General features: G+C 50.0%; 8 protein-coding genes across 8 annotated transcripts; 5 read left to right on the top strand and 3 right to left on the bottom strand.

Annotated features, from left to right (window-relative positions):
• Window positions 1-3,150: 3,150 nt before the first annotated feature.
• On the top strand, window positions 3,151-6,408 carry CkaCkLH20_09607 (sterigmatocystin 8-o-methyltransferase; the record flags this gene model as incomplete). Its single annotated transcript, XM_038892322.1, has 7 exons — window positions 3,151-3,375; window positions 3,431-3,557; window positions 3,605-3,728; window positions 3,863-4,320; window positions 4,385-4,684; window positions 5,896-6,314; window positions 6,376-6,408. 7 exons carry the CDS (start codon window positions 3,151-3,153, stop codon window positions 6,406-6,408), a joined length of 1,686 nt encoding a protein of 561 aa, XP_038742558.1.
• A 4,550-nt stretch (window positions 6,409-10,958) lies between these two features.
• On the bottom strand, window positions 10,959-12,831 carry CkaCkLH20_09606 (allantoate permease; the record flags this gene model as incomplete). The annotated part of the gene is made up of 5 exons (XM_038892321.1): window positions 10,959-11,196; window positions 11,254-11,736; window positions 11,794-12,021; window positions 12,078-12,509; window positions 12,572-12,831. 5 exons carry the CDS (start codon window positions 12,829-12,831, stop codon window positions 10,959-10,961), a joined length of 1,641 nt encoding a protein of 546 aa, XP_038742557.1.
• A 1,152-nt stretch (window positions 12,832-13,983) lies between these two features.
• On the top strand, window positions 13,984-15,291 carry CkaCkLH20_09605 (uncharacterized protein; the record flags this gene model as incomplete). Its single annotated transcript, XM_038892320.1, has 1 exon — window positions 13,984-15,291. The coding sequence occupies one exon, from the start codon at window positions 13,984-13,986 to the stop codon at window positions 15,289-15,291; it is 1,308 nt and encodes a 435-aa protein (XP_038742556.1).
• A 2,202-nt stretch (window positions 15,292-17,493) lies between these two features.
• CkaCkLH20_09604 (cutinase) lies at window positions 17,494-18,271 on the bottom strand (the record flags this gene model as incomplete). Its single annotated transcript, XM_038892319.1, has 3 exons — window positions 17,494-17,673; window positions 17,727-17,806; window positions 17,860-18,271. 3 exons carry the CDS (start codon window positions 18,269-18,271, stop codon window positions 17,494-17,496), a joined length of 672 nt encoding a protein of 223 aa, XP_038742555.1.
• A 916-nt stretch (window positions 18,272-19,187) lies between these two features.
• On the bottom strand, window positions 19,188-20,825 carry CkaCkLH20_09603 (amidohydrolase family protein; the record flags this gene model as incomplete). The annotated part of the gene is made up of 1 exon (XM_038892318.1): window positions 19,188-20,825. One exon carries the CDS (start codon window positions 20,823-20,825, stop codon window positions 19,188-19,190), a length of 1,638 nt encoding a protein of 545 aa, XP_038742554.1.
• Window positions 20,826-22,067: 1,242 nt separating this feature from the next.
• CkaCkLH20_09602 (uncharacterized protein) lies at window positions 22,068-25,018 on the top strand (the record flags this gene model as incomplete). Its single annotated transcript, XM_038892317.1, has 7 exons — window positions 22,068-22,459; window positions 22,511-22,730; window positions 22,773-23,012; window positions 23,063-23,628; window positions 23,677-24,049; window positions 24,102-24,663; window positions 24,732-25,018. 7 exons carry the CDS (start codon window positions 22,068-22,070, stop codon window positions 25,016-25,018), a joined length of 2,640 nt encoding a protein of 879 aa, XP_038742553.1.
• A 545-nt stretch (window positions 25,019-25,563) lies between these two features.
• CkaCkLH20_09601 (phytanoyl-CoA dioxygenase) lies at window positions 25,564-26,656 on the top strand (the record flags this gene model as incomplete). Its single annotated transcript, XM_038892316.1, has 2 exons — window positions 25,564-26,458; window positions 26,526-26,656. 2 exons carry the CDS (start codon window positions 25,564-25,566, stop codon window positions 26,654-26,656), a joined length of 1,026 nt encoding a protein of 341 aa, XP_038742552.1.
• Window positions 26,657-27,316: 660 nt separating this feature from the next.
• Window positions 27,317-27,769, top strand: CkaCkLH20_09600 (uncharacterized protein; the record flags this gene model as incomplete). The annotated part of the gene is made up of 1 exon (XM_038892315.1): window positions 27,317-27,769. The coding sequence occupies one exon, from the start codon at window positions 27,317-27,319 to the stop codon at window positions 27,767-27,769; it is 453 nt and encodes a 150-aa protein (XP_038742551.1).
• Window positions 27,770-27,785: the final 16 nt, after the last annotated feature.

The following is a 27,785-nucleotide window of genomic DNA, read 5'->3' as shown; positions in this document are numbered from 1 at the left end:
TACCTATAAGTTTCTATAGATAATTATCAGCTAACATAGAACGCCAAAGGAAATTATATCTAATAGAGATAAGTTATTTACTTCTAAGTTTTAGAGATCCCTAATCTCATAGCTTAGATCTAATTATAAAATATCTACTGCTTTTTATCTATAAACTAATAGCTAAATAGAATAAATCAATTAGATTATAGAAACCTATCTACGCTACTATATCAACTACTAATAAGATAATTAGGTTTAACTACTACCTATGGCCCAGTTTGCCTATAATAGCGCAGTAGGAGAAAGTATAAAAGAATTACTATTCTATCTAAACTATAGATTTAACCTAATAGCCTATAGAGAACTATAATAAGGCCTAGTAGCTCTAAAAGCTATAGTAGATATTAATAAACTTAAGGAAATCTAATAAGAGCTACCTAAAGAACTTAAATTTATATATAAATAAATATATAAATACGCTAATACCTTAAGAGTTAAGGGACTAACTCTATAGGAGGGAGATAGTATATACCTTCTCCACTAAAACATTAAGATAAAACAACTAAGCAATAAGTTAGACTTTAAGAAACTTAGACCTTTTAAGATTATAAAGAAGGTATCTAACGTTAACTTTAAACTTATACTACTAGACACTATAAAGTATTATCTAGTCTTTTATATTTTACTTCTCAAAAAAGCACTAATAGGTTCACATATAGAAGACTATATCATTATAGAACCACTAGAACCAGAATATAAAGTCAAATAAATTATTAACTACTATAAAAACAACAGAAATATAGAATACCTCATTAAATGGAAGGGGTATAGATATAAAGACAACTCATAGGAACCCATCAAGAACCTCCAGCACTCCCAGCAGCTACTACAGGAGTATCACCAAGCAAGGGACCTAAGTCTATAAACTCCTCCCTAATCCCAAACTCAGTCTAGGAAGGGTTATTCTTAACACCTCTAGCCTAAAGATCCTCCACAACGTATCGCTTATAAGCATCCAATATAGGAAGAACGTTATTAGCCTCCTCAAGTTCCTATATCCCCTAAGTAAACGTCTCTATATAACGCTCCTTAATTAACTTCTAAGTTATATAAATATAAGCTAAATAACTAGCTATATTAGCTACCTCTAATTATACCTAAATAAGCTTCTTATAGAGCGCTAATAGAGCATTACTAGCTTACTCCTCCTTTTCCTCCTACTCTTAATGCTAGTCACTAAGATGCTTCACTATAATAAGTTAGAAGCAGCCTATAAAGAAAGATATAATAGGACTTATAGCTTAACGCAATAACTAGTTTATTATAAGGACGCTTTAAATTCTTATACCTATAATAGACTTTTAAACCCTCTACTATATAATAAGGACGCTTTACCTAGAAATAGTAAGTATAGGGTATAACGTTAGAAGAACTAAAGCGCTTAAATACGTTATTATAAGTAGAATAAAGAATAGATTTTAAATCTTTTAATTTTTAAATATAACCTAATATAGTATTAGTATTATAGAGATTAAGAAGTATAATTAATACCTCCCCAACCTAAGAGATACTACTTACTTATATTAATCTAAGGGACTAGACCTTTAAAGAGGGGACCTAATATTATAACCTATTAGGTATAACTAATAAAGGATACCCTACTAAGATATTAGGCAGTTATAATAATATATTTATATATAGGATCATAGGAATACATAAGGATCCCTTAGGAACAAAAGAACTATAGTATAGGTTACGTAACAATAAGATAAGAGATTAGATCCATATAATCAAGATATAGCATCCATATTCCAGAAAGACGGAAGCCGTATGCCAAGGAGATGGAAGCCGTATGCCAAGGATACGGGAGCCGTACAGGGCATATACGGCACCCAGCAATAGGACTACCCAGGACCTATATATAGGATGGACTTAAGTCCGCTTAAGGATAAACTTCTATAGCTCTTTAGTAATTAACTTATAATTATTACTTATAATACTTTTAGCTATACCTAAGTAATAATTACTCTATAACTCTTATTAAGGCCTTAACTAATCACTAAGACCTTTAAAGACCTATAATTACTTAACTAGACCTATAAAACAACTAATTACTATTTATAGTTCTTAATCCCTAACTTACTGCTAATACAAACCCACTATCAGTTAGCTAGCTATAACAATTATACTATAGAGCTTTTAATAACTTTAGTAGTTAAATACCTTATTAGCTAAAGCTATTATCTATTTAGTATAACTTATATTATAGAGTATTTATTAACCTTAATAGTTAAGTACTCTATTAGCTAAAGTTATTACTATTAATATTACTATTTAATAATCTATTTAGTAGCTATAGAGATTCTACTTATTATTATATAATACTATATATTAATATAGGTTAGAGATACTATTAATACCTTATATTTTACTACTTTTTATATTAGGTAGATATAAGAGCTATATGAAGTATAAGCTACGTAATAAACTAAATGGAGCTGTAACTTTGTGAACCAACAACATGAAAATCGACCCATCACATGCAAAAGATATTGGCGCAGTAACATCATCCTTGAAAAGCACGTTGGTAGCCCCTGATCCAGAGCGTCGGGACTAGACAAATCGGTCCTGGAGACGGGGAGGCGAATCCATGGGAAGAAGGGTAGCGCATGGATTGCTCAAGGTCCAAGTCCAACACTGATGAGAGCAAAGCATCGCGTGTATGTCTTGAATATGGCCTAATATGGTGCCGATTCAACCGCCACATCCCGATGAGGATGGCCTCGAACCCATGTATGGGTCCAAGGAGCAGTATCTCCGGCTTGAGAACAACCATTCTACTTCTCTGAAAGCGAGCTGACTCCGTGTTGGACGTGACCATTTCACTAATGCAGTTAAGCCAAACTTTCACACTGTCGTTGGGGCCCTGACATGGATGCACGATTCCCATGCCATGTACATGTATAGAAGGCGAATTTCACGAGCGATCCACTTGGGTGGACTGTGGCATGTCTTCTGCTTGACGGTTTTGTCTATAACAGCATTCGTTTCCCTTGCTTCCCAGATTACACAGCTCTTTCGCTGTTTCGCGCTCTCTACGTTCTAGCGTCAATCTTTTGACTTCTGCCTGGCTGCTGTCCCTTTGGCTACTTGATACTCCAACCCAACATGGGATCAATCCCCACCGAACCCAAAGAGATTGACATCTCTGTCGCCCTCAAAGCCTGCGATCTCCCTGGTGTCAATCAACACGTGAAGAGAATTGCTGTTCTGAACGATAATATCACACTTGGAGACGATGCCGCCAGACTCAGCATGCTGGCAAGTGCCCGGTCACTGGTCCACGCTCTTGAGACACCACGAGAAACTATGATCAAGCATTGCTGGGCACAAGTAAGTACTTGCCTGAAGGGAACTAGGTTAGCTCAGCCTAACAGCAACACTGAAGCCAGCTGCTTTTGCGGCTTTGACATACGCCGTCGACTCTGGTCTTTTCACATCAATGGCCCAGCATGACGGGCCGCATAAGGTGACGGACCTTGCTGCGACATTAGGTCATGACCCTGCGCTTCTTGGTAAGACTCCTCAGTCTGAAGTCTCAACATGTTCTCATGACCATTAGGGAGAATTATGCGACATCTTGGGGCCATGCAGTATATCGTCGAAACTGGTCCGGACGAATACAAAGCAACGAACTTCTCTAGAGCCCTCACAATCACCATTATGGGGGCAGGATATCCATGCGTGTAAGTAAATGTTCGACATGTTGGAATTCCCGACGGGAAGACTTTGAATCCACCTGAGGTAGTTCTGCGGGTTAGGATAGGACTCCTCGCCGCGTGCAAACCTGTGCAATTTAATTGCGCTGACAGACCTTTAGTGCTGGTGCTTGCATGGAGGCTCTTGCAAAGTTTCACGAGTTCGCCAAGAAGACCAACTATCGGGAGCCTCACGACGTCTTCAACAGCCCTTTGCAGTACGGATACAAGACCAAGCTGGACTGTTTCAGCCACTTCGCTGCCAACTCGCCGTACGACATGCAGTTCGCACAGCATATGGGGGCATATCGTCAGGGGAGGCCAAGCTGGATGGATGACGGGTTCTATCCTGTCCAGGAGCGTCTACTAGATGGATTTGACAGCTCCAAAAATGAAGTGCTTCTGGTAGATGTCGGCGGAAGCTTTGGTCATGACATCGATGAGTTTCGACGAAAACATCCCAAGGCGCCTGGTAGACTTGTGGTGCAGGACCTTCCCAGTGTTATCGACCAGATCGACAAGTTGGATGGGGAGATTGAGCGTATGGGTCACGACTTCTTCAACGAGCAGCCAATCAAAGGTATGCCATTCGAAATGACATATCCCAGGGCGAAGAAATCGTGTTAGCTGACAAGAGTTTATAGGTGCACGAGCTTACTACATGCATTCGGTTCTTCACGACTGGCCCGACGCCAAGTGCGAGGAGATTCTTGCCCGCACGACAGCAGCGATGAGGCCAGGATACAGCAAGTTACTCGTGAACGAAAACTGCATTCCGGACACTGGAGCTGATTGGCAAAACACGGGGCAAGATATCATGATGTTGACCTTGGTCAGCAGCAAGGAACGAACCAGGGCTGAGTGGAAGGTGTTGCTGGAGAGGTCGGGGCTCCGAATCGTTCAGATCTTTGATGTGGGCAACGGTGTTGAGAGTCTCATAGAGTGTGAGTTAGCATAGTGATGTAGAGGGTACACAGCAGTTATGAGAGTAACCGGGAAAAAGCGCCAGTTCAGTGAAGATACTTGCAATGAGATGAGATGAACGTCAGTGAGATTTAAATTGGTTTTTTTTTTGGCTGTCCACTTGCCCCAAGGCAGAGACAAGTGCTAAAAAATGCAAAGTCGAATGTGGGCGGACGGATTTCGATATTCATTTCTTCAGTAAGAGACAAAATATTATCCAACCTACTAGACACTATTAATAGCAACTCGAGCAGAATAAGAGGCTGTCGAACGGAGCAACAGGGGAGGGGATGCTGAGTGGAAACTAAGAGGTCGGGAATGCCAGCAACACCGAAACTTCAAATGGCGAACCAGAGCTCTGGCGAAGTCTGTGCTACACATAATAAATGGACTAGTTAGCCACAGCTGAATCAAGTCGCATCATGAGCTGACAAGCCACTTGGGGAAAACAGCCTATGATCGCAGAGAAATAAATTTGTTCTCTATTAGACTGCATGGTTTGAGACTGCGCCTTCGAGAGTGAGACATGCCTGAATACGACCTAGGCAAATGGTTGCCTTTTTCCATTTTTCGGCGCCAGCTCACTCGAGAAACAGCAAAGGCCAATCAGCTGTTGATCGCTCAATGGCATGCTTGACCAATAAGAAATATGGCCTCCGCGCTTGTGGTAAGGGGGGAGAAACGTCCTTCTTCACTCAAATATCTAGTCTTCATCTTCTACCGGGAGTCATCGTGACACAATATTACCGCATCGCGAGCAATATGAAGATATTACGCAATCCGCCTGCTCTATCTGAACTCATAGTCGACAACTTTCAAGTCTTCTACGACAAGCCAACCAATGCAGCTTCATCAGCGACATACAAACTTGGCCGGTGTATCAGACGTGAGCAACACTGCGACGTTGTTTCGCTCCATTATGTTCCGATCAATCACACGCATGTGGACCAGGGCGGAAACATCACAGATCTCAATTCCACGAACTACCGACTGGAAGCCCAGATTTTCAACCTCGATTTGAATTCTGGTCTTCATCCACGCATCCGTGCCTACAGACTGAGAAAGATCAAACGTCTCTCGGGTCGACGACTCGAGACATCGATAGTGAAGAGTCAAAAGATGGCAGTCGTGGTGTACAGAACAGACGAGTCATCGCAGAGCGGTCAGATTAAGCTGAAAACTTCAATTTCAGACGCCAACATCAACTACAATAACAGCATCAAGAAGTGCGATGCTAGCAAGGGTGGCAGTGTCAAAGTTGATAACAACAAGGGAGATCACGAAGAGGGCAGCAAGAACAAGGACAACAGGGATAAGAAAGACAGAGATGAGAACAACAAGAAAGATAAAACGGAACACGAGGAAAACAATAAAGACAAGACAAACAAGAACAAGTGCAGCGCCAACACGGACCATAAGCGCCAGCTTCTTGATAACAAGGACGACAACAAGGACGATAATAAGAAGAACAACGACGACGATGGCAAGACCGAAGACAACAACAAGTGTAACAATAAGGATTTCAACAAGGATTATAACACCGACGACAGCAAGGATAATAATGATAACGGCGATAGAAAAGGCGAAGTCAACGACTACGGAAGGAGAAAGGTTGAGAACTTGAAGCTTTTAGAAACATCGAAGTTGTCAAAGACGCCCCTGACACTGCCAGCTTCTTTTGATTCTTATGATGGGGCAGCAATAAGGGTTCGGGTAGAAAATCACCTCAGAAGTGATGATATCTACCCCGAGTTGGGAGACGCATACTACCATGCTAGATTCATGGGTATGGATGGCCGGAAGACGGAATCTTCTTCCACGTATCCCAAGAATGATTGGTCCCGAACCGACATGAACCATACGCATGATGATACGGCGGCATCAAAAGTAAGACGGTACATAACCGAGACATACGTTGCTCGCGGAGGACTACCCATGCTCTTGCTATTCTTCGTAGTTTGGCCGCTAGTTAGATTCTCGCTTTATTTCTACTTTGGTGCATACCAGTAGGCGCCAGCCTATGCTTTTATTTGGTTTCAGTTACAATACAACAATTTTAAGAGCATCCCGTGTTCTTTGTGGCCCAATACCCCCATGAGCTGAAGCACCTCAAGTAACTTCAAAGCCATGACTTCGTCGGTTGGCATGATATCCCGTTGGCAAAAGCCAGGTATCGCTCTGTGGCTTCGTCCCCGTCCCAACTCAAGCTCAAATCCCCAGTTGTGTTTGCACTACAACTTCCTGCTAAATCAAACCCACTTCAAAACAATCACTTTACTTATATACAACGATGAAAAGATAGTTCAACTTCCATATCCTTCCACCCATCGCACTCAGATATGTCCAAGTCCTGCAGGAGCATGGCCGCTTGCTATGTCGGCCTTGCGTCAGGCAATGATCCGTCGGCCCCAGCGCGAGGGCATATTCGACCACATGGTGAAAGAGTCGCTGCGGCCGACAGATGGTCCGAAGATCATCCAAGAAACGTCTTGTTAACTCACTGAATCAGAAATATGGCAACCCAACCACTGCTAGAAATGGAATGTTCCTCCAATAAGCCATCTGCCGCGCAGACAGGCTGTCTCCCAAGTCTCAACGATCGACTTTCACCCTTCGGCCGGACGTCCAAGTCTTCTACCTTTGCAGGCATTGTTGAAGTGCTCCAAGAATTCTTCTGGGGATTCAAACTCAAAGTAATGAGATTGGCCCGGTCGAATGCAGATGAATGTTGATTTTCCACCCGAGCATCTTGAGGGAAAATGATCCTTGAAGTGTTTCTCAGACACCAGGATACCACAGCTACACCTAATCTGTCGACGTGTAAGGTCTCTGCGATGTTCTCTGAACGCTCGTGCAGTGACGCTGTTGGGTCGCCAGTTCTCACCGCAAGGACACACAAACTTAGGGAGTGGCCTCAAACAAGGGCCACGTCCACTCAAGCAGGCATCGCAAGGGCATTGGCAGGAATGGTACTTCTCAATGTGTTTCCTGCTCTCGAAGTCAGTCATTGGGGGACCAGGAGAGTCGCATTTCAGAACAGGAAACGCTTACCGCAGGAGATTGATATCCCCTCCGAGCCTGAAACAATCAGGGCAGAACACAAGGAAGCCACCACTCAGCGAAGCATTGTTCTGAGACGGCGAAGATAGAGGTAACTGGGGACTCTCGGTGACAGACCTTGAGATCGGAGGTTCGGGAGTCGATTGAGGCGTCCACTGAGTACCGGGTGTTGAAAAGTTTCCGGGGCTTCGAGAAGCAGCCGGAGTCGCGTCCGAGAGGTAAGAAGAGGGATCGTTGGGGTTGGGAGGTGAATGTGAATGGGAACCAAAGGAATCTTGCGGATTCAAATCGACGTCGTAAACATTTACGGCTGGTCGTACTGTGCTCGAACCAATTGAGTCCGGAATCTCAATCTTCTCGCGAGATAATGATGGATTCTCGTGACCAAAGGCAGGCACTTCGGATGTACGGCTCAAACCGTGAACGTCGGTAGCAACTGGTCTCTCTTGGCACCAGTCGCCACATATTGCCGACGCCTCACACAGATGATCCACCGCGCAATTCCTCCCATCAAATGTAGAAGCGGATCTGGTTTGCCATATTAAATCTTCGAGTGCGTCTCCATTTAGTACTTTGTGATGATCATTTTCGGACAGGCAAATAGCGTCCGCGCGGAGGTGAACCTCCGCGAGCGAACACTACCGAAGAGATTTGGTCGACGATGTCTCGTCGGCGGTTGCCCGCTAAGGCGGCCCTTCAGGGGCTTCGGGGGCCTTCCCCAGTGCTCTTCTGAATGGTTCGTCAGCCTGGAACTGACTTTGAGAGCACATGGCCTACCTGGAGGTTGATGCAGAAGCTCAGATGTAAAGGAAAGGGATGAAAGACAGAGTGACGATCTCAAAGACGAGGAAAGTCGACTAACGGTGACAATGTGATGTGGAAAACAGAGGGAGAAACGCAAACGGGTCTTATGTTGAATGATTCGGCTCAAGAAAAGCTTCAGGATGGTGCCTGAGAATAGCTTGATCGCCTTGATGTCGCTCGAAAGAGACACCAACAATCTCTAGTTGGTGTCAGACATGGTGGTGAGTGTGCTTCCGCAGTTTCTGTGAGGATGATCGGGACGCAGGCCGAAGCCAAGATGAGATGAGAAAGACACCACCAGGCGCGCCTGCTGCTGAGAGGTACGAGGAAGCATACCCAGTTTTGTCCGGACAAGGGACCAACAGCCTTATCAACCAGCGGGCGCGGGGCGCCAGAACGCCTATTGAGATGTCAGGCAACCGGCACGTCATTTCATTGCAATCGAGAACGCCTACTGCGCCCGCTTTGCCAGGCTTAGCTGAGAACTGGCGGCCACCACTTCAATTGGCGTAAATTCCAGCGTTTCCATTTGCTGAATAGTATTCGGAGTATTGCGGCCATATTTATCATTGGCTTATATTATAAACCAAATTCCTGTATTATCATTGGCCTACCTGTCCAAGAGGTGTGGCGGCCAGTTTTCTTACTGGGTAAAATTACGACGACCCTCGTGTTGTCTTTTCGCTGGCCATCACACCCGTAATCTGCGAGACAGACGTTGGGAAAATGTCTGACTATTCCCGTTCTATCAGGTCACCTGCATCACGTTCAGCCACCGCCTCAACACATGGTCGGGTACAGGACTGGCTCTATCACGTGAATTCTTGCGGCGACACACAAGTGTACCGATATGCCATTGACCTCACTCAGCCTTGTTGATACCCAACTACACCACTTACCTAGAGCCAACCATCCAGAGCCAATCGTACCTGGATTGGCGCCGGGATCTCGCTTTCACAGCATACTAGTGGTTCTCTCCATGCAGGCAACCTGAGCTAGACCGATCGGCCGCCACCGGTTTCTCAAACGGCCAGTCACTTCATTGGACGCTTTGAGCCAACATATTGTACTGGTAGCACACCACACTTACACGTTCGATCTCCCGTTCGTCTACATGGTATCAACCTGGTTCTCCGGAGAACGGCCATTTGTCGGATTGGCTACTTTTATTTCATGCCCGGCCTGATCAAGAGAACGAATATAGCACCTTTAGTCATTATCCTTCCGGGTGACGAATTCATTTCGCCCTGCCTAGAACAGCTACAACCCGGTGAACCCGAAAGGGGTTGTGAAGGAGCAGGGCCATTAATATGATTGGATCATCTTCGTAGTTGATCAACCTATTTCTACTTCTCAGGGAAACGTACACGTATACACGATGCTATTAACATGTAGTTTACACATGTTGATGGGAAGTGGTGAGGCTCTTCTCGGTACACCTTCCCTCTGATTCCCATGCTGGTATTTCTATTTAACATGACTGTCCGTCCCATCCTATGCCATTGTTGAGTCTGTTGTTCAACATCCCTCGTATCCTTCACCATCTTCAGCCTATTCACCCAAATAATCTGAATACATACCTACTCCTTCAATAAGCAGAGGGGATTTACTGTTCGCGATTTCTTCCATCACTCGCAATGTCTAGCAAAGCTGATTTGGAAACTCTTTCGAGACACGTTAAGAGTAAGCAATTCAGATGAAGTTGGATCTTACCTGAGGACCTGGACTGACAAATCATCGACAGGCCATGACAAAGGCGACGAATCACCGATGCTCGCCAACTGGATAGTGCAGAGTCCCAACAATGACCCTTGGAATCACATTTCCTGCGCCGCGAAAGCTTCGAACTTTAAAATGGGGCATACCGACAACAGCGGTTATAAAGTCGACAGCCGCATTGAGAAATCTTAGGGCTACCTGAGTCAGTTGTATGTGTGGGAGACAAATAGAATTTGCTTGGAATATGATTCAAAAAAAAAAGAAAATATCATAGGATTAAAACACAACGCGTAAAACGTCTATAGAACAACGACAAATGTTGCATTACCTCAGATTCTCCAAAAGAAGACTCTTCTCCGAGCTGCAAAATCATGACATTCTTCGTCCTTATGTGTTGCTTTTCCTTCGCCAACGTTATTTACTGAGAAGGGAATATTGAACGTGAAAATATGTACCCGCTGAGTACAGCGAGATGTCGGATAGAGCATGAGAGTAAGATTTATTGCATTGGCCTGCGCCGAATAATGCAATTGGTGACATCATTGCGTGCACTAAGCGCTATTATGATGATCACAGCTTGGGTTTGGTGAAACGAGACTTGACAGAAAAGGTTCATTTAGTATAATGCTAGTTAACCACCAATTATTACTCTACTCAGCGTAAATGATGTCATTAGTAGACGTAGATAAAGTCCTCGTTCTTGAGGTCAGTCATGTCCTGCAGACCATTGTCCTCCTCAATAGCCCTGTGCTGCTGGTGCGTCACGTCGCCCTCAAGCTCAACCGCCTTGCTGGTCTCCGCCTCCTTATTGCGCAACATGGACTCGTCGAGAATCTGAGCGCTCTTGCCGAGCTCCTCACGGCGCTTGGCGTGCTTGTTGTTGAGGAACTTGAGGTAGATGGGGATAAGCCTAAGAAAGAAGAAGTCAGTACTCGCTTTCTTGAATGATGAGGTGGATGTAACATACAGTCCCAAGATGCCCACGAGGACAAACATGACCAGGTTTGAGATCAAGCCCGGTCGGTACAGCGGCGCATCATCAACCGAGTATAACAACGGCCCAACGATGTTGCCGACACACATGCCGATGAAGACCATGGCTGAGGTGGTCTTCTTCTTGGTGTCTCCGGCGGTGTTCTGCACCTGCCAGGTGAAGATGATGGGCGTGATGGCAGCGAGGAAGGAGACGAGGTAGTAGCCAAAGAGCAAGACGCCCTTCTGGTCACGGGGGATGGTGAGCATGAGGATGGAGCCGATGGAGGGAGGGATGGCGAGCATAGCAATGACAACACCCTTCCTCTTGATACGCGTCGCGAGCCAACCGCTGCCCATGATGGCGAAGATCTGGATGGCGCCGAAGGGGATGTTGAAGAGGATGGTGGTGAAGCTGTCGTAGCCGAATGACTTGACGATGAGGTTGCCGAAGGTGGAGATACCGCCGCTAGCAATGCTGTGATGGATGTTAGATCCTCTGTTCAGGATAGTGGATTGAAGGCAGTGGACTTACGAGATGGCGATGATGAGGATGAACCAGCACCACGTCTTCAAGTCCATGAAGGTCTCCCAAACGTGGTCCCAGCGCCAGTGACCGGACTGCATACCCATCTGGTTGGCACGCAGACGTTCGACGGCGATGACCTTTTCCCTCTCCGTGAGGTACTTCGCCGACATGGGCGAGTCGGGCATAAGGATGAGGACGATGAAGGAGTATGACACGGTGAGGAGGCCGCAGAACCTACGACCGTAGAGTCAGTCACATCACCAGCGATAATCATGAGCATCATGACCTACAGGAAGATGATCTGGTATGAGAACAGCGTATCGCTCTTGATGTGTCCCAAACCATATGTCGCCAGACTGCCCACGATGAAAGTGACACCGTTCATAGCGTTCCAGGAACTCGTGACGAGCGTCTGCTCACTGCGTCTCCACCACATCGTCGTCACTGACAAGCAAGACGGCGCGATCATGGCCTCGAACGTGCCGAGCATGAATCGCATACCGAGAAGCGAGCCGAAGTTGGTGCAGGAGGTCATGATGGCGAGCATTGAGCCCCAGAGGAAGATGGCGGCGGCGATGACCTTTCCGTTGGGGAACTTGACGAGGATAAACGCGGCAGCGGGCTGCCATACAAGTTGGGCGATGTAGAGGATGGAGCCGAGCCATGAGTATTGGCGCCCGACCAGGCCGGCGTCTTCTGTGATGCCGAATACGGAGACATAACTGTTGGATGATTTAGATTAGCCTACTTTGATGAGTGTGTTGTTGACATTGATGAATCGCACCTAAGAGTACTCTTGTCTAGTTGCTGAAAGAAGTATGCGCCTAGCAGGAGAGGTAGGAGACGGAAGTTGATTCTCTTCAAAACGGCCCTTTCCTCCTCATAGGTGAAGGCAGCGTCGCCTCCTCCATGCTCCGCCAGGAACTTTGCTGCCTTCTCGTGAAGGGTATCGCCATTCGCGGTCTGTGGACGGACCGGCTCAATCTGATCGGATGCGGGAACAGGTGGCACGCTGACCGGGTTCGGGGGCGGTACACTCGCCATGATGTCGACTATCGTCTCGGTGATCGCCCTAAGGAGTGGAAATGAAGCCGAGATCCTTTGCGGATGCTGTTGATGATGGAACGCAGTCGATGAGAAATCACGCAACACCGCAGAGATGAGGACCGAAGGGGTGTCAAACGAAACCTAACGTCTCAACCTGTCAGACTCTGGGACCCGTTCATCTTATCAAGTCACGCCAGCCCACATCCCCAGACTCTACCCCAACATTCGGTCCCCTCTCGTCCGACACGTAACCCCTACCCGAACCTGGAGAAGCCGGGGATAATGTGGGCAAATATTATGGATATCGGCCCAGAACACCTGACTTCTGAATGTCGCGCACAGGTGTCTACTGTCGTACAACCCTGGGTCGACGGATACGGTCAACGTAACCACCGGATATTAATCCCCTCCCAAGCCCTTGGCTCCGTTGCTTGAACCAACTCCCAAGAGATGAGGCGGCGACAGCGGTCACCCCCGGCCAATATAAAAGACCCCATTGGAGGGAAAACTTCAGCCTGAATGCGAGACGGCGAGTTCAGGGATCGTGGTCGAATCATGTCCGCGCTCCGACGCGTGACTACGGCGAGTCGTGAGAAGCATTCCTTGGTCTTGGCTGGACGGAGATCTACGAGTCTTGGGGGAGCGGGTGGCTGGCAACGGTTTTCTGGGCGTCGCGGCCTGGGCGAGCTGGGCTGACGTTGCAGTCGAACGTCGTGAACCCCAAACTCTCTCCGCATTCTCGTAACCCCCGACATCCCCGCCGAGATTTGTGAAATGTCCACATAAAAACATCCACCCCCGCGCCCCCGAAGTTTGCCCATCGCACCACCCCCGCATCGTGTGGGGATTTGGGTTCGGGTGTTCAAACTGCCGCGGCCCAGAAGCGTGGTCTTATTCTGGCTAAACTCGGGAGTTGGGAGAGATGGCCCCGAGATGAGGGTGTCGTCGTGCCGGGTGCCGCATTTTGCGTAGGATTTTGGTGCCCTTAATCGGAGTCGTGACGTGTTTGAGAAGGATCGTTACTCCTCAATAACTTCACTGTGCCCTCCTCAGTCCCCAGACTCTGGTTTCGACGAACCTCTGCCCAATTTCATCTTCCCAGAGTTGCCAAGAGTCATCTCCCCCTCACCACAACTTACGATACCCACGATGGGCGACCTCACCAACAAGAAGAAGCGTTACGCCATCGTCGGCACCGGCGGGCGTTCCAGCTTCTTCTACACCGCAATCGCGCAAGATTACAGCAGCACATCCGAAATCGTGGGCCTCTGCGACGTCAACCAGACGCGCATGAACTATGCCAACTCCCGTCTCGAGTCCCTCGGCCATGGCGCCGTGCCGACCTACCCCGCCGCCTCCTTCGACAAGATGATCGCCGAAACGAAGCCGGACGAGGTCATCGTCACGACCGTCGACCGCACGCACAACATCTACATCGTCCGCGCCCTCGAGCTCGGGTGCAACGTCGTCACCGAGAAGCCCATGACCATCGACGCGCCGCGGTGCCGCGAGATCTTCTCGGCGGTCGAGCGCACGGGGAAGAACGTCAGGGTGACGTTCAACTACCGCTACGCGCCGCATAACACCAAGATCTTTGAGATTATCAAGTCGGGAAAGATTGGGAATGTGACGAGTGTGCATTTCGAGTGGATGCTCAACGAGAATCATGGTGCGGACTATTTCCGGAGGTGGCATCGGGATAAGCGCAACTCGGGCGGTCTGCTGGTGCATAAGTCGACGCATCATTTTGATCTTGTGAACTTCTGGCTGCAGACGAGACCGCAAACGGTATATGCTCAGGGAGATCTCAAGTTCTACGGTCGAGAGAACGCGGAGAAGAGAGGCGTAACGAAGTTTTACTCTCGTGCCCACGGAAGCGAGGCGGCGAAGGATGATCCGTTTGCGTTACAGTTGGACCAGAACCCGCAACTGAAGGCAATGTACCTCGACGCTGAGCATGAGGACGCGTATTACCGCGACCAGAGTGTGTTTGGGGATGGTATCAGTATTGAGGATACGATGAACCTGCTCATTCGGTACCGGAACGGCGCCGTAATGACGTACTCGCTGACGGCGTATGCCCCATGGGAGGGATTCCGCGTCAACTTCAACGGTACCGGCGGACGACTCGAGGTTGAGGTTGTGGAGAAGAGTTATGTCAACTCTGGCGGAAGCCAAGCGTTGGAAGGTGCCATTGAAAAGAGGACGATGCTGTTGCGGCCGCTATTTGGACCTCCTCAAGAAATCGACCTGGGTGAGGCCAAGGGTGCACATGGCGGTGGTGACCTCGTCTTGCTGAGGGACTTGTTTGGCGAGCCGGTGTCAGACGAGTACACGAGAGCGGCCAGCCATGTTGACGGCGCCGCGTCCATTTTGACGGGTATTGCGGCGAACCGATCCATTGCGACGGGACAGGTCGTTAACGTCGACGATATTTTGGTCGTTCCTGACAAATGAGAGCGGCAGATCGGGAAGAGACGATGGAGAGGTTTTCGGGTAATAGATCGTATTCGACAGCAAGATAATACATGAAATGACAATATATCTAAAAAATAGGGGGAAAAAAAACGCTAGGGATATCTCCGCCTGAGCTTGAAAACGAATTCGCTGTAGCTTTGACCTTTTATGCGACGTGAATGTTGTACCCAAATGCTCCAACGCCTGGACGACCTCCGTGAATCTAATTCCGCTTGAAGAAGAATCGCTCTCCAACTACATTTCCTTCAATACCTACGAAAAATAGCGTTCGCCGGTCCCTTCAATTCGAAGTTGTCGTCTCGGCCCTATCCGCTAGCTGCTAGGAAGGGAGGGTGGTGAGGGTACTGAAGACAAGGGTAAATTAGCGACAAGAACGCCAGAAGGAAGTACCTAGAGAGAACTAGCAAATATGGGGCGCTTTACCACTTGGCAGGGGTGGCTGTGCTGCAGTGTTGCTCAATACATCTGTTGACCCCATGCTCTCTTCAACAACCAAAGGGGCCATTCCAGGTGTCACAGATGATCGCAGAGATTCGGGATCATGTCCGTCAGAAACAGGGTCAGGGAGAGCGGGTTGATGTGAAGTCGGACCACTTGGGCGAGCGTGTTGCTGTTGATGCTGCTGATAGAGAGACGGATGTTGATGGATGTTCATCCCAGTGGGTAACTGTAAATGAGAATCCCCCCAGAAGAGCTGCAGATTTACGCCTAAAGCCTGCGAAGGAAGCCGCTGAAGAGGTTCAGGGTCGCGGTGGACTGGTAACAGGGGTACCTCCGCTTCTCCTATTGCTGGCCCCCGGGTAATCTGGGGAGCGGCCCTCCTCTGACCTTTCCACATTTTGAAGCTGATCCATAATGTCGCGATGGCAACTGTTAAGCCTAGGACTCCAACAACGATGGTGCTAGTCGTGTCGGCGTTGTCCATAGTCAGTGAGGCGGAATTGTCAATGGATAGGTAGTTGGTATTAAGAGAATACAGATTATGGCATGAGCTGAGTCGATGCACTCATTCACTTAAATACAAAATACAAGACGAAGGCACCGACCGCCACGACCTGCTGCCGCACAGAGCCTCTTCCCGTCGATTTTGCCCGGCCTAGCTAATCTGACCGCAAACCGGATTGCTACCACACGGATTGGCGGTTGAGGCACGCCATTGGGTCACAGGTACCTAAGCAACAGGGGTATAGATCCTTGTCTCCGTGTTACCATACTTCATAGTAGACACCCGGGACTCACCGGTGTGAGGTTCCGCCCCCCAGCTCAGCGAATCTGTAACATACCGCATCAAATTCGACAATACGTCAGTCAAACTGAAGTTGGCTCAAAACTGTTTAACCTAATTATTGCCTCTATTCCCTGGGGATCGCGCACTTCAGATAAACTGGTCAATGAACCAACGGCGATGCGCATGTCTACACCCACGGACTCCCATCTTACATAATCACCAACTTTCAGACAGTGCTGCGGACTTCAAATCAGAGAAAGAATAAGCCAGCCTGGACTGATTGGTGGACGGTTAGAGTCCCAGTCAGCATTAGGTACTTGCCAGTGAGGACGGGGCAAGGCTTTTGGTGTATCCTCGATGAGAACAATCGGTCTGAATCGATGCCAAAATATTGCTACTTTCTTCTGAGTCTCCGACAGTTGTAGGTGCTGCAGGAAGACCATGTCCATCATTGCAGCCATGTGGCTAGGCTTGAATATGTATCGTTACCCCCTTTCCCATATTTGGGTTTAACAGATTACGTCCCGGGTATGATTTCAGGTCGAATACTTATGCAGTAACAACAGATAACAAGCGCAGTACCGGAACTAATAGCAGCAAAGATAGGCATAGAAGTAGCAAAGTAGTTGCAAGGCATCTGGCGATAGTTCCATGCATGTTACGTAATCACCAATTCAGATCGGTAGGTCACCAAATCTTTCATCTGTGTGAAATTATCTCTCTTCGCCTCCTCTTTACGTTCAGAGGCCACGAAGATTCAATCGCTACATCCATTGTATCTTTCCCACAAACTCCGCGCGTCGATCGTCAAGACCGAATGCTCTTTTACGATGAAATAAGATTACCCTCCGACGATCGCGATAGAAAACGATTCATGACGCTGCTCCACGACACTCCGCTCCTCGCCGAGCTTCCAGCTCTCGGACGAAAAATCGACACCTTCAAACCCCCTTTTACCGGGTGTTCTGAACGATGAAGGACGAAGCTTGGTCGATGTACTTCTGGTTCTGGAAGTAGCCCAGGTGGACGGTCAGGTTCTGGCCCGAGGCGCAGAAGAGATCCGTCTCGTCGCAGAAGGAGGCAACCTTGTTGATGAGGCCGTTGCAGGCGGAGAAGTCCTGGCGGGGGAAGATCTGGATCGTGTGTCAGTTGGCTGAGCGAACATCGACGACGGGAGAATACTCACGCCATTCTTCTTGGCGGTTCCCTTCTGGAAGGGCTGCGTCGCGACGCTGGTCGGGTCACCGAAGAGGACGACCGCGGCAACTATTCAACCTGTCAGACATCGAACACACCTCCTCGGAAGTCACAACACTTACTCTTGTTACCAATCATGGGCGCCTGGGCCTGCGTCGCGTTGAAGTTCGGCCCGTCGCTCGTCCCGCAGAGCGTGTCCAACGAGACCTGCGCGCCCTGCGAGTACCCCATCAACACGAACCTGCTGTTCGGGCACGCCTGCGCCTGCTGGTTGAGCAGGTTCGTCATGTTGGTCACGCCGGCCGACACCGACGGCGGGTAGGGGTCCAGCTGCGCCGGGTACACCAGCGGCATCACCACCGACCCCGGAATCTGCATCGCCGACTTGTTGGCGATGTTGCCGAGCAGGCCGGCGCCCTGGGCCTCGAGACTGCCGCGCGCCACGATGATTTGCACCGGCGCGCACGGCGCCTGCTGCATCTGCGGCAGGGCGAGCGCCAGGGGGACCAGGCACGCGAGGGCCGACAGGCTCATGTGGTGATGCATCTTTGTGGATGGAGGATTATTAACGAGAGGAAGACGGATGTCCGGGTATTGCTGAGGGCTTTTCCGAGATGGTGGACTTGTGAAGGATGACTGAGCCTGGTGTGCAAAACTTCTCATCTCACGGGGTCCTCGACGGCCTTCTTGTATTGGAACCAGACACCGTCCAGACCCTTGGGACGACATCCATGACACAGCCGCGGCATCTGTGGTTATTGGAGCCCCCCCATGTGGGTGTGGGTGTGGTGCGAGAGCGAGGGTCGATTTGGCAGCGCACCTTATTTCGGCATCATTGATCTCACATCGGGGCGGGCTCCACCAGGTGTGGGAAACTTCAGGGTCTCATGCTGTTGGTTTTGGAATTCGGCATCCCGTTTCTATCCAATCTTCTCTCGCCATTCCAGGCCTTGACATGTTCCTGTCAGATGGCTCGAGCACCGAATCGCTCACACGCCGCGCAGTACAATGCAGCAAGACTTCTTCTCTTCACTCTATTCTCGGTTGATCCGGCCAGTACACATCTAATATCCAACAGGTCTGAAAGGTTTCCTGGACGGTGGCTTCCGTGGCTCTGCGGCGAAAGTTGGCCCTCCCGAGGCGATGACGAGGAACCTTCAGAGGGAGAGAACCTCGAGATCCGAATCGCTCGCATCCAAGACGAGCGCGACTTTGCCCAGACTTGGGGAGATCTGCGACCCTTGCCTAATCAGGCAATGTCAGAGAGCTGACCTCCCGACGTCGAGACTTGACGGGGCGGACAGTGCCATGCGCTGCCGCGAACCCGGAAACACCGTCGAGATGGGATGAAACCACAACACTACCACGCAGTTCGTTTACAAATAGCCCAACACATGTGGGAGCCGACAAATACTCCCCCCCAAACACCACCGACCAATAGGCTATCATTTCATGCGTAGTCTGAAGACGCCCAAACCCTCCTGCCCGCGAACCAGGTGGCCTTGATCTCGCCCTTCAACAAACCCTGAGGCGACCACTCCATATCTGCAACCACAAAGTCAGCCAGCTTGCCGACCTGCAGACTCCCGATCCGATCTTCTGCAAAAACGCTCTTGGCCGTGCCGAATGCGCCAGCCGTGATGGCCTCACACACGCCCAATTTGAAATGCTCGTTCACGACCACGTCGTAGCCCGGGTCCCTGGCCGACCTCCTCGTCGTCGCGACGTAGGCGTTCTGCAGCGGCGCCCAGGGCGCCGTGGGACCGTCGGATCCGAGTGCGAGCAGGGCCCCGTGGTCCGCGAACTCGCGGTACGCGAACGCCCTCTCGCACCGGTGGGTGCCTATGAGCCGAGGCCACGCCTTGAGGATCGCGGGGTCCGCGTGGACTGGCTGGACCGAGGCAGTGAGCCCAAGCTCGCCCAGCCGTCGCGCGTCTTCGGGGGACGACATCTCGATGTGCTCGAGGCGGTGGCGGCGGCCCGGCGTCGCGTGCGTCGCGAGCGCGTCGACCGCCATCTTGATTGCTGCGTCGCCAATCGCGTGCAGCGCGATCTGCAGGCCGGCCGAGTCCGCCTTCTTCACGACGGGGCCGAGGTCCTCTGCGTTCCAGAAGGGAGGAGGCGCGCCGGCTGTGGCGTAGGGCTCGGATAGGTAGGCTGTGCACGCGTCGATGATGCCGTCCGTGATGACTTTGATACCGACGATGCGCAAGTCCGGCGAGGTGGTCTTGTTGAGTTCGTTGTGAAGTTCGATCGCCCTGTCCACCTGCTTGAATCTTTCCTCCTCGGTCTCGGATGGCTTGATGAGCCAGTACGCGTGAATCCTCATCGGCAAGTCGGGCTCCTCTGCGCGGAGCGTACATACCGCATCCCACGCCGGCTCGTCCATCGCCATCTCGATGAGTCCTGTGTAACCCGAGGCATTGTACGACTCTACCGCCGCCTTGATTGCTTCGATTCTATCCCGCTTTGGTGCGACCTGGGCCAGATGAGGCCAGATAAGCGTCAAGACGGCAGCCTCGCTCAGTAACCCCGTCGCCTTCCCCTCTGCGTCGCGATGAATCTTTCCACCGACGGGATCCTTCATACTCTCGATCCCCAGCTCCTTCACCGCCGCCGTATTGCACCACGTAGAATGCAGATCCTTGGTATCGATGAAGATAGGCCTTGGGTCGATATCATCCAGCATACTCCGGTCCACCCCGCCCGGCGTGACATGCTGCGTCCACAACTTGCACATGATCCTCGGGAGCTCTGGGTTCGCCGCCGCGAAGGCCTTGATAGCCCCACGGATCTCTTCGAGGGAGTTGCAGTCCTCCAGCGACAGCTTGCGCAGGCCCTGGCCGAGGAGGAGCAGGTGCATGTGTCCGTCGATGAAGCCCGGCAGGAGCGTCCGGCCCTTGAGGTCGTGAGTTGTGGGATTTGAAGGGGCGTGTTTGGATGTGAGGTCCGCCGCGGCGCCGATGTCCTCGATCACGCCGTCCGCGACGAACATGCTCTCCGCGAAGGAGGGCTGGGTGTCCAGGCCGACGTCGCCATTGTGGAGGAAGATGCGCCCGTTGACGAAGAGGTCGCCCGCGCTTGCCATTTTGGTCGCGTGATCACTCGTAGTCAAATGAACAGAACAGCGTTGTAAAAACAGGAGGAATGTTGAGATCGGCAAGTACCGAGGATGCGGCGCAGCAGGATCTGCAAAGTATCGTGAGTCGAGTTTGGAGATGAGGTGATGTGTTCTGAGGGGATAACACTCGCGATTAATGGGGAGGGATGGAGGGGTAAGGTGAGGTAAGGTAGGAGCGACTCGCGCGGGTCGGGTGTGACTGCGACTGCGGAACCGCGGGGGTCTAAAGTGGGATGTGACGGGGCCGCTGGTTGATCTGATAAGATCGGCCCTTTTGCTTGGTGGCGGTTTTCGGCCGCCATCTTCGGTGTGAAGGTGAGTGACCGTTTTATACCGGGGGTGTCGGTGAGATTCAGGTGAAGGCTTCGGTGAGATGTATCGGCTCCGACCTGAGGGTTCCGAGGCAGGAGCTGAGTGTGCCTTACTTTTTGACTGGATTCTCCATGTGATCAACATGAAGGTAGTGAAAGTGAAGGCAGATGGATATACGTGTGAATTCTCGGAAAGGATCACTCGCTCATTCTCTAAACATTGAGGGAAAGACTGACCCAATGCGAATCTCATGATGGTGATAAGAGTACGAGAAATATCTGTATGTCTCTCAGGATGAAGCTACATATTTCTATGTATGTAGTGATTTCTTTGTATCACCTCAAATCTTGATATCACCGCCCTCGCCCTTCTTTCCTCCGTCAACCGCGAGTACCTTCCTCGGCTCAAAAGTCTTGACTGATCAACCAAGATCAACTTGCCGTGAACCTGATAATTCCTTCCTCAGCTCATCAAGCATCGTCTGACTTTGCAGACCCACTTGGTTTGTTTTCTGGTCTATTTAACGCGGTCGAGTGAGCCTCTCTCACCACTTGAACTCTTCACTTCCACACCACAACATCACCACTTCACCACTTCACCACTTCACAAATCACAACTTCCCATTCTGCCCCTTGCACATGTACTTAAAGATCCCACATACTTGAGGTAATTTACCAAAGTAGCATGAGATCTTGAGTGGCATCAATCTTCTTCCTTTACTTTTTTCATCTTCGCACAACACACTTGATCATCGGTCTCATTTAATTCCCTCATCAGTTCTCCTTCAACTGAACACTGAAACAAGTCAACTTCTCAAGTCATCAACACCATAGTCATCATCTTTCTTCAAATCTGGTCTTTCAGCTTGACTCGCGGCCGCAAATTCACGTCGGCAGAATGAAGACCGAACGCAGCCGCTCCTTGGGCAGGCAGGACACGCCCAGTCACAGCCGCCACCGCCAGTACCTCGAACAGCCTGCGCACATCCCCAAGCTGAACATGGTGTTCTCAGTCCTCCAGAACTTGAAGGCAGAGATGAACCCCAAAGTCTGGGAGGCACACGTTGCAAAAGCACTTCCGATCCTGGACCAACTTGAACCAATCTGCAAACGGATCGCTTTCTGTTCCAAGCTCAACCCGGAGATCCAGGCCGCTGCAAGCCACTGGATTAAACAGATCGCGAACGCCCGAGAGCGTGCAACCCAAACAAACAACATCATCATCGGCGTGTTTGGGAACACTGGCGATGGAAAGTCGTCAACAATCAACGCTCTACTGGGCGAGAGCGAGTAAGTAGCTTTTGATCGCTGACAGCGTGGCCCTTAGCTGACTGTTCACAGCTTGCTTCCAACCAACTGCATGCGTGCCTGCACAGCTTCTATCACCGAGATTTCTTACAACAATGACCCGGACATTAGCTTTCCCTACCGAGCAGAGATTGACTTCGTATCTTCTGATCAATGGATGCGCGATATCAAGAACTTTCTTGCAGAAGTTCAAGCCCAAGATGGAGAGTTTGATTGGGACGAGAATGAGCCTGACAGCGAGGCAGCCAAAGCTGTTGCAAAGGCCAGGGCAGTCTAGGCAAACATTGACCATGAGGTCCTGCTAGCAAGTTCCGTGTTTGATCTCATTCGCCACCCGAATGTTTACCCGTTTCTCGGCACTACCCAAACACTCAAGGCAAAAACTGCAGAAGAACTTCGGTCACTGATTGAGCCTTACGTCGACTCCAGTGACAAGGATGACGACGAGGCGGTCTCATATTGGCCTATGGTCAAGGGGGTGAGAATCTTTACAAAGGCCGAGGCACTCTCCAACGGTGTGAGAATTGTGGATTTGGTAAGACATACATGATTCCCATGGTATCTCAACTAACATGACCTACCTAGCCCGGGCTGCAAGACTCAGACGCAGCAAGAACTGCTATTGCAAGCGATTACATGAAGGCGTGTACTGGTATTTGGATCGTGGCGCCCATTCACCGAGCTGTCGACAACAAGACAGCTAAAGATCTCATGAGCGACTCCTTCAAGCGTCAGCTGGACCTAGATCAGGCATTCTCTTCAGTCACCTTCATCTGCTCTAAGACAGATGAGTTGACAGCCAACGATGCAATCAAGAATCTCAAGCGGAAACTGGCGCCAAAAACCCACAAAGCTTGGGCTGAAGCTCGACAGTATACCCAGCGCATCAGGACGTTGGAGAATGAAGTCAAGAAGCTTCGAAACAACAGAATGAAGACTCCCCAGCGGCGAGACGACTCCAACGACTCCAACGATGGCAGGGCTAACAAGAGAATGAAGACCAACGACAGTGATGCAAAGTCAAAAGAATTGGAGGAGTGCAAACTCAGGAAAGACGACCTTCTCCACATGGTCCAAGCGGACTGTATTCAGCTGCGAAACCAAATTTCGCGCGAGACATTGAAAGACTACTTTTCTCGCGTTGTTTTGGAGTATGACAACATCTCAGTTTGGCAAAGATCCGGACTAACGCGAAATAGGACTCGACAGCAGCAACTTGCAGCTAGAACAAACGACAATAGCAAGCAGCCCGATGTTCTGGACAGCGAAGAGATATCCGACCATCTTCCAGTCTTCTGCATCAGTAGTCATGCATTCCAAGCATTCGAAGGCCTTGAAGGGGCCAGCGATTCGACCATGGGCTTCACGGACGTGACTGATACGGAAGTACCTCAGTTGCAACAACATGCGCAGAAATTGACGGAAGAGCTTCGGATAGCCAAGAACAAGGAAGTGCTGACTGGCATTTGCCGGCTACTCAACTCAGTTGCTCTCTGGACGCAAGACACGCTTGACTTTGCTGCTGCCTTAGACATAAAGACGCTCAGCTCGATTCTGACGACATTCGAGCAGGTGAGTATCAACTCGTTTCCACTTCAACATGTCCAGGCACTGACAATACTAGGACACGGTGGCGATGACAGGACGGTGCGTCCAAAGCCTGCAGGGGAGCATGGAGACACTCTTCAACAGGATGGACACCTTCGCAACTGCGGCCAATCTCAAAGCTGCCGAGACGGCAAAGAAGTGGTGCGCCGCACCCAAGAAAGGTGGTATCTACCATTCGACTCTCAAGGCAACCTTCGCTCGCAATGGCACTTGGAGGGATCTCAACTTCAACGAACAGCTACTTGAGGAATTTCAGTCGCAAATTCACGATCCCTGGGTCGAGACCTTCCAGATGGATATTCCGAAACATTTTGATGAGTTCCTTTTTGCGGTTCAGCCAATGCTCGAGCAATTCCATCAAAGCGTCTTGAGTCAACTTGGAGGTGGCGAGGACGATGAGCCTCAAGCTACTACGCAGCTGCGTGAACAGATCATTCTGCATCAGCAGTCATTGAGACGTCTCATTGTTGAGTGCAAAAACGACTTCAATAAAGCCCAGAAGCAGGCCAACCGAGAGCCGCAGCGCATCGTCTTGACTCGCATGACGCCTGGGTACGAGGAATGCAATTCGCAGTCAGGTAAGATTCTCTGTCAACTACTTATCTGAGACTTCTGTGGCATAGGCTTATATTTTCTTGTAATATAGGAAAAGGCGCAGTAAGCCGAATGCAGATGAAAATCACGGATCATGTCGACGACTGCAAAGACGAGATGTTTACCAGCGCCGCCGAGGAGCCTAAGGACGTTCTTTCAAATGCCGAGAGAATGGTCAGTGAGAAGCTCAAAACTGAAGTCGGAAAGATCATCCAGACTATGCGCAGTGACTACACCTTGGCTCTTGCGAAGCGCGAAGAGTCGGCGCGTCGCGAGGAGGCCGCCTTCAAGGAGTCAATGGTAATCGTCCTGGAGCTGGCGCAGCCCTTGGTTAACTGAGCACATGCGAATTTGGAGAAAGGTGAAGTATGAATCTTTTCTTGGAACAAGGGCGATAGATAATTACATAGTTAGCAACAGATAGCCCAAACAGCGATTGAGTTTTAGTTATTAGAGCTCCGCAATCCCGTGGAAATGCTCGTGTTAATGACAGCTCACAGAACATAATGCAAGGAACCTCAAGACATCATAGCCTACTAGTCCGCCGTGTGTTATCTATCCAACACAAAAGCATTGGCTGTAGATTATCGATCTTAATGCGTCGTACAACCTGATGACCAGCATTATGAAGAAATGCTATTTTCGTCCCAACCACTTACAAGCGTAGGCTAGACTCTGGCCAGCTTACCGGGTCAACGAAGTAGTGAAAGAGTCTGACATCAGCTTACGATGACTCGAATTGGGCAAGTCCTCCTTTCCGGGGAAAAACGCCACAAGCTGATTCGCGCGATGACAGCATACGCGTTCGTGCACACTTACTACAACCTTGACCCGGATACTCAAAAGAAGATACCATTCACAACGAAAGTCCCAAAAATCATAAAATGGACTTCCCTCTTCCCACTGTTTCCCTGCTGATCGACAGCGCCTTGTCCTTGGTGTACCCGAAACCATCCCTCATGGCTCCTTCAACGCCGAAGAACGACCCTCAGGCAGCGGATGCCGTACCCAGAGACTACTATGTACGAAGACAAAAGCCCTTGCCAACAGACCCGACGACCAGGGCCCATGTCCAGACTGTTCTCGAGAATGGATATGTCATAATCCCAAACGCCTTCACCGATGCAGAGGCCATCGAGGCCATCGCAGAGATCGATCGCCTCCACGGAAAGAATCCAAAGGCGGGCATGCATGCCTTCGACGGCTTCAAGACCAACCGAATCCTATCCCTCCTGGGAAAGACGCGCTGCTTCGACAAGTTCGTTCTCCTACCGCAAGTCCTTGCCTTGAACGACTACTTCCTAGACGAAGACTACCTCCTCTACATCATGGAGACCATCGTCATCAACCCAGGCGAGAAGAACCAAGTCCTCCACCACGACGACGGGGTCACGCACCTACCCCGACCGCGCCCACCCGTCACCGCCGCGACCATGATCGTGCTGGACGATTACACCGAGACCAACGGGGCGACTCGGATTATCCCGGGCTCGCATCTCTGGGGCAGTGACAGGATTGGGGAAGAGAACGAGGCGATCCCTGCTGTGTGTCCGAGGGGAAGTGTGATTTACTTCCTGGGCACGACGTGGCACTCCGGAGGCGCGAACCGGAATGAGAAGCCGAGGTATGCGGCGACGATCCAGTATTGCCAGCCGTATATCAGGCCTTTGGAGAACTTGATGATTGGGATCGATCCTAGACGCGCGCTTTCTGGGGAGATTCCGAAGAAGATTGTTGATATGATGGGATATCGCTCGTCGATTCCGTTTGTCGGATTTGGTAAGTGGCCTCAAAGCAGGAGAGAGGCATGTAAATTTGATGGAAACTAACATCTTCTATGTTTTAGCTGATGGAATGAACCCCCGAAAGGCTACAAAACGCCTCATCCGTTGGCTTCAGGGGCCGGTGGATCTTCATCCTCCCACTTTCCCAAGCGAGGATGGGGAGAAGGAGGTTCATGTTATAAGCAAACTTTGAGATGACGTTTAGGGAGGTCAAGTTTGCGCTGGTATTACGAAATGTTTTCTACATATTCAATGGCAATATTCATTGAGCTCCTGATGCCCAGCTCTTAGACATGATCTACCCAAGTCCCTAAGGCTGACATTGAGACGCGAATCTGAACAGCCTTTAAGTATTTGAAGGGAGCTTCGTATATGGGTCCCGAGGAAATGAACCAGCTGATGGTGATTACAGAGACGATAGTAATGATAGGGACGACAAGAATAATCGAGGGACGAAGAGGGCAGATGAAGGACAATGGGGACAACAGAGGCGACGGGGATGATAGAAACGATAGGGATGATAGAAACGATAGGGATGATGGAGACGACAGAGGACGACAAGACCAAAGGGCAAATCACCTCGTCGTATATCATCGGCATTTAGCCGACGATCCTGTCAACATTGGAGACCAATAAAGTAAGTGCCAATCATTCCCAAACCGTGAAAAGTAGCAGCCGTCCTGTCATAACGTCAGCACTAAAACTTGGCTTACAATCTTGTGGCGGCCCAGAAGCTTTAAATCCACACTCATCTTTCTCTTCCGCACCGAACTTTGAACATTGTCCATCAACTACATATCAATCAAAACACACCTTCACATCGAACCTCTGTCTCCCCCTCCGCAACAACAATATGACGACCCAAATCCCCTCAATCTACAAGGCCGTGTTTCTGTACTGGGACCCTCCCTGCGCCCTATGGGGTGCCTTCATGTCCTACTTCACTCGCGGGTGGATGCTCGACCAGTTCTTCCTCGAAAGCCACGCCGGGACGCGCGATGCCGCCCATGATATGCTTCTCTACCAAGGAGGCGGCGCACTGGTCGGCTGCGCGATATTGAATGGGCTGCTGCTGCGATACACACAGGACATCGGCGTCTGGAAGTTTGCGCAGGCGGCTATCCTGGCCATTGACTTGTCTCTTTTGGCGGGTATGGTCGAGGTGTTTGGATACCAAGGTCGGCTTTCACCTACGTCGTGGCAGGCCGGGGATTGGGTGGGAATCATCATCACTGTTGGGGTCACGGTTGCTAGGGTGTCGTTCCTGGCTGGGCTAGGCTTCAAGGAAAAGACGAGGACTGCATGAACGAAGGTGGTATTCA

Source organism: Colletotrichum karsti, assembly GCF_011947395.1.
Source record: "Colletotrichum karsti strain CkLH20 chromosome Unknown Scaffold34, whole genome shotgun sequence".
Classification (NCBI taxonomy): Eukaryota; Fungi; Ascomycota; class Sordariomycetes; order Glomerellales; family Glomerellaceae; genus Colletotrichum; species Colletotrichum karsti.
The sequence above is the reverse complement of the archived record's forward strand: the minus strand, read 5'-3'. Positions and strand labels throughout refer to the sequence as shown.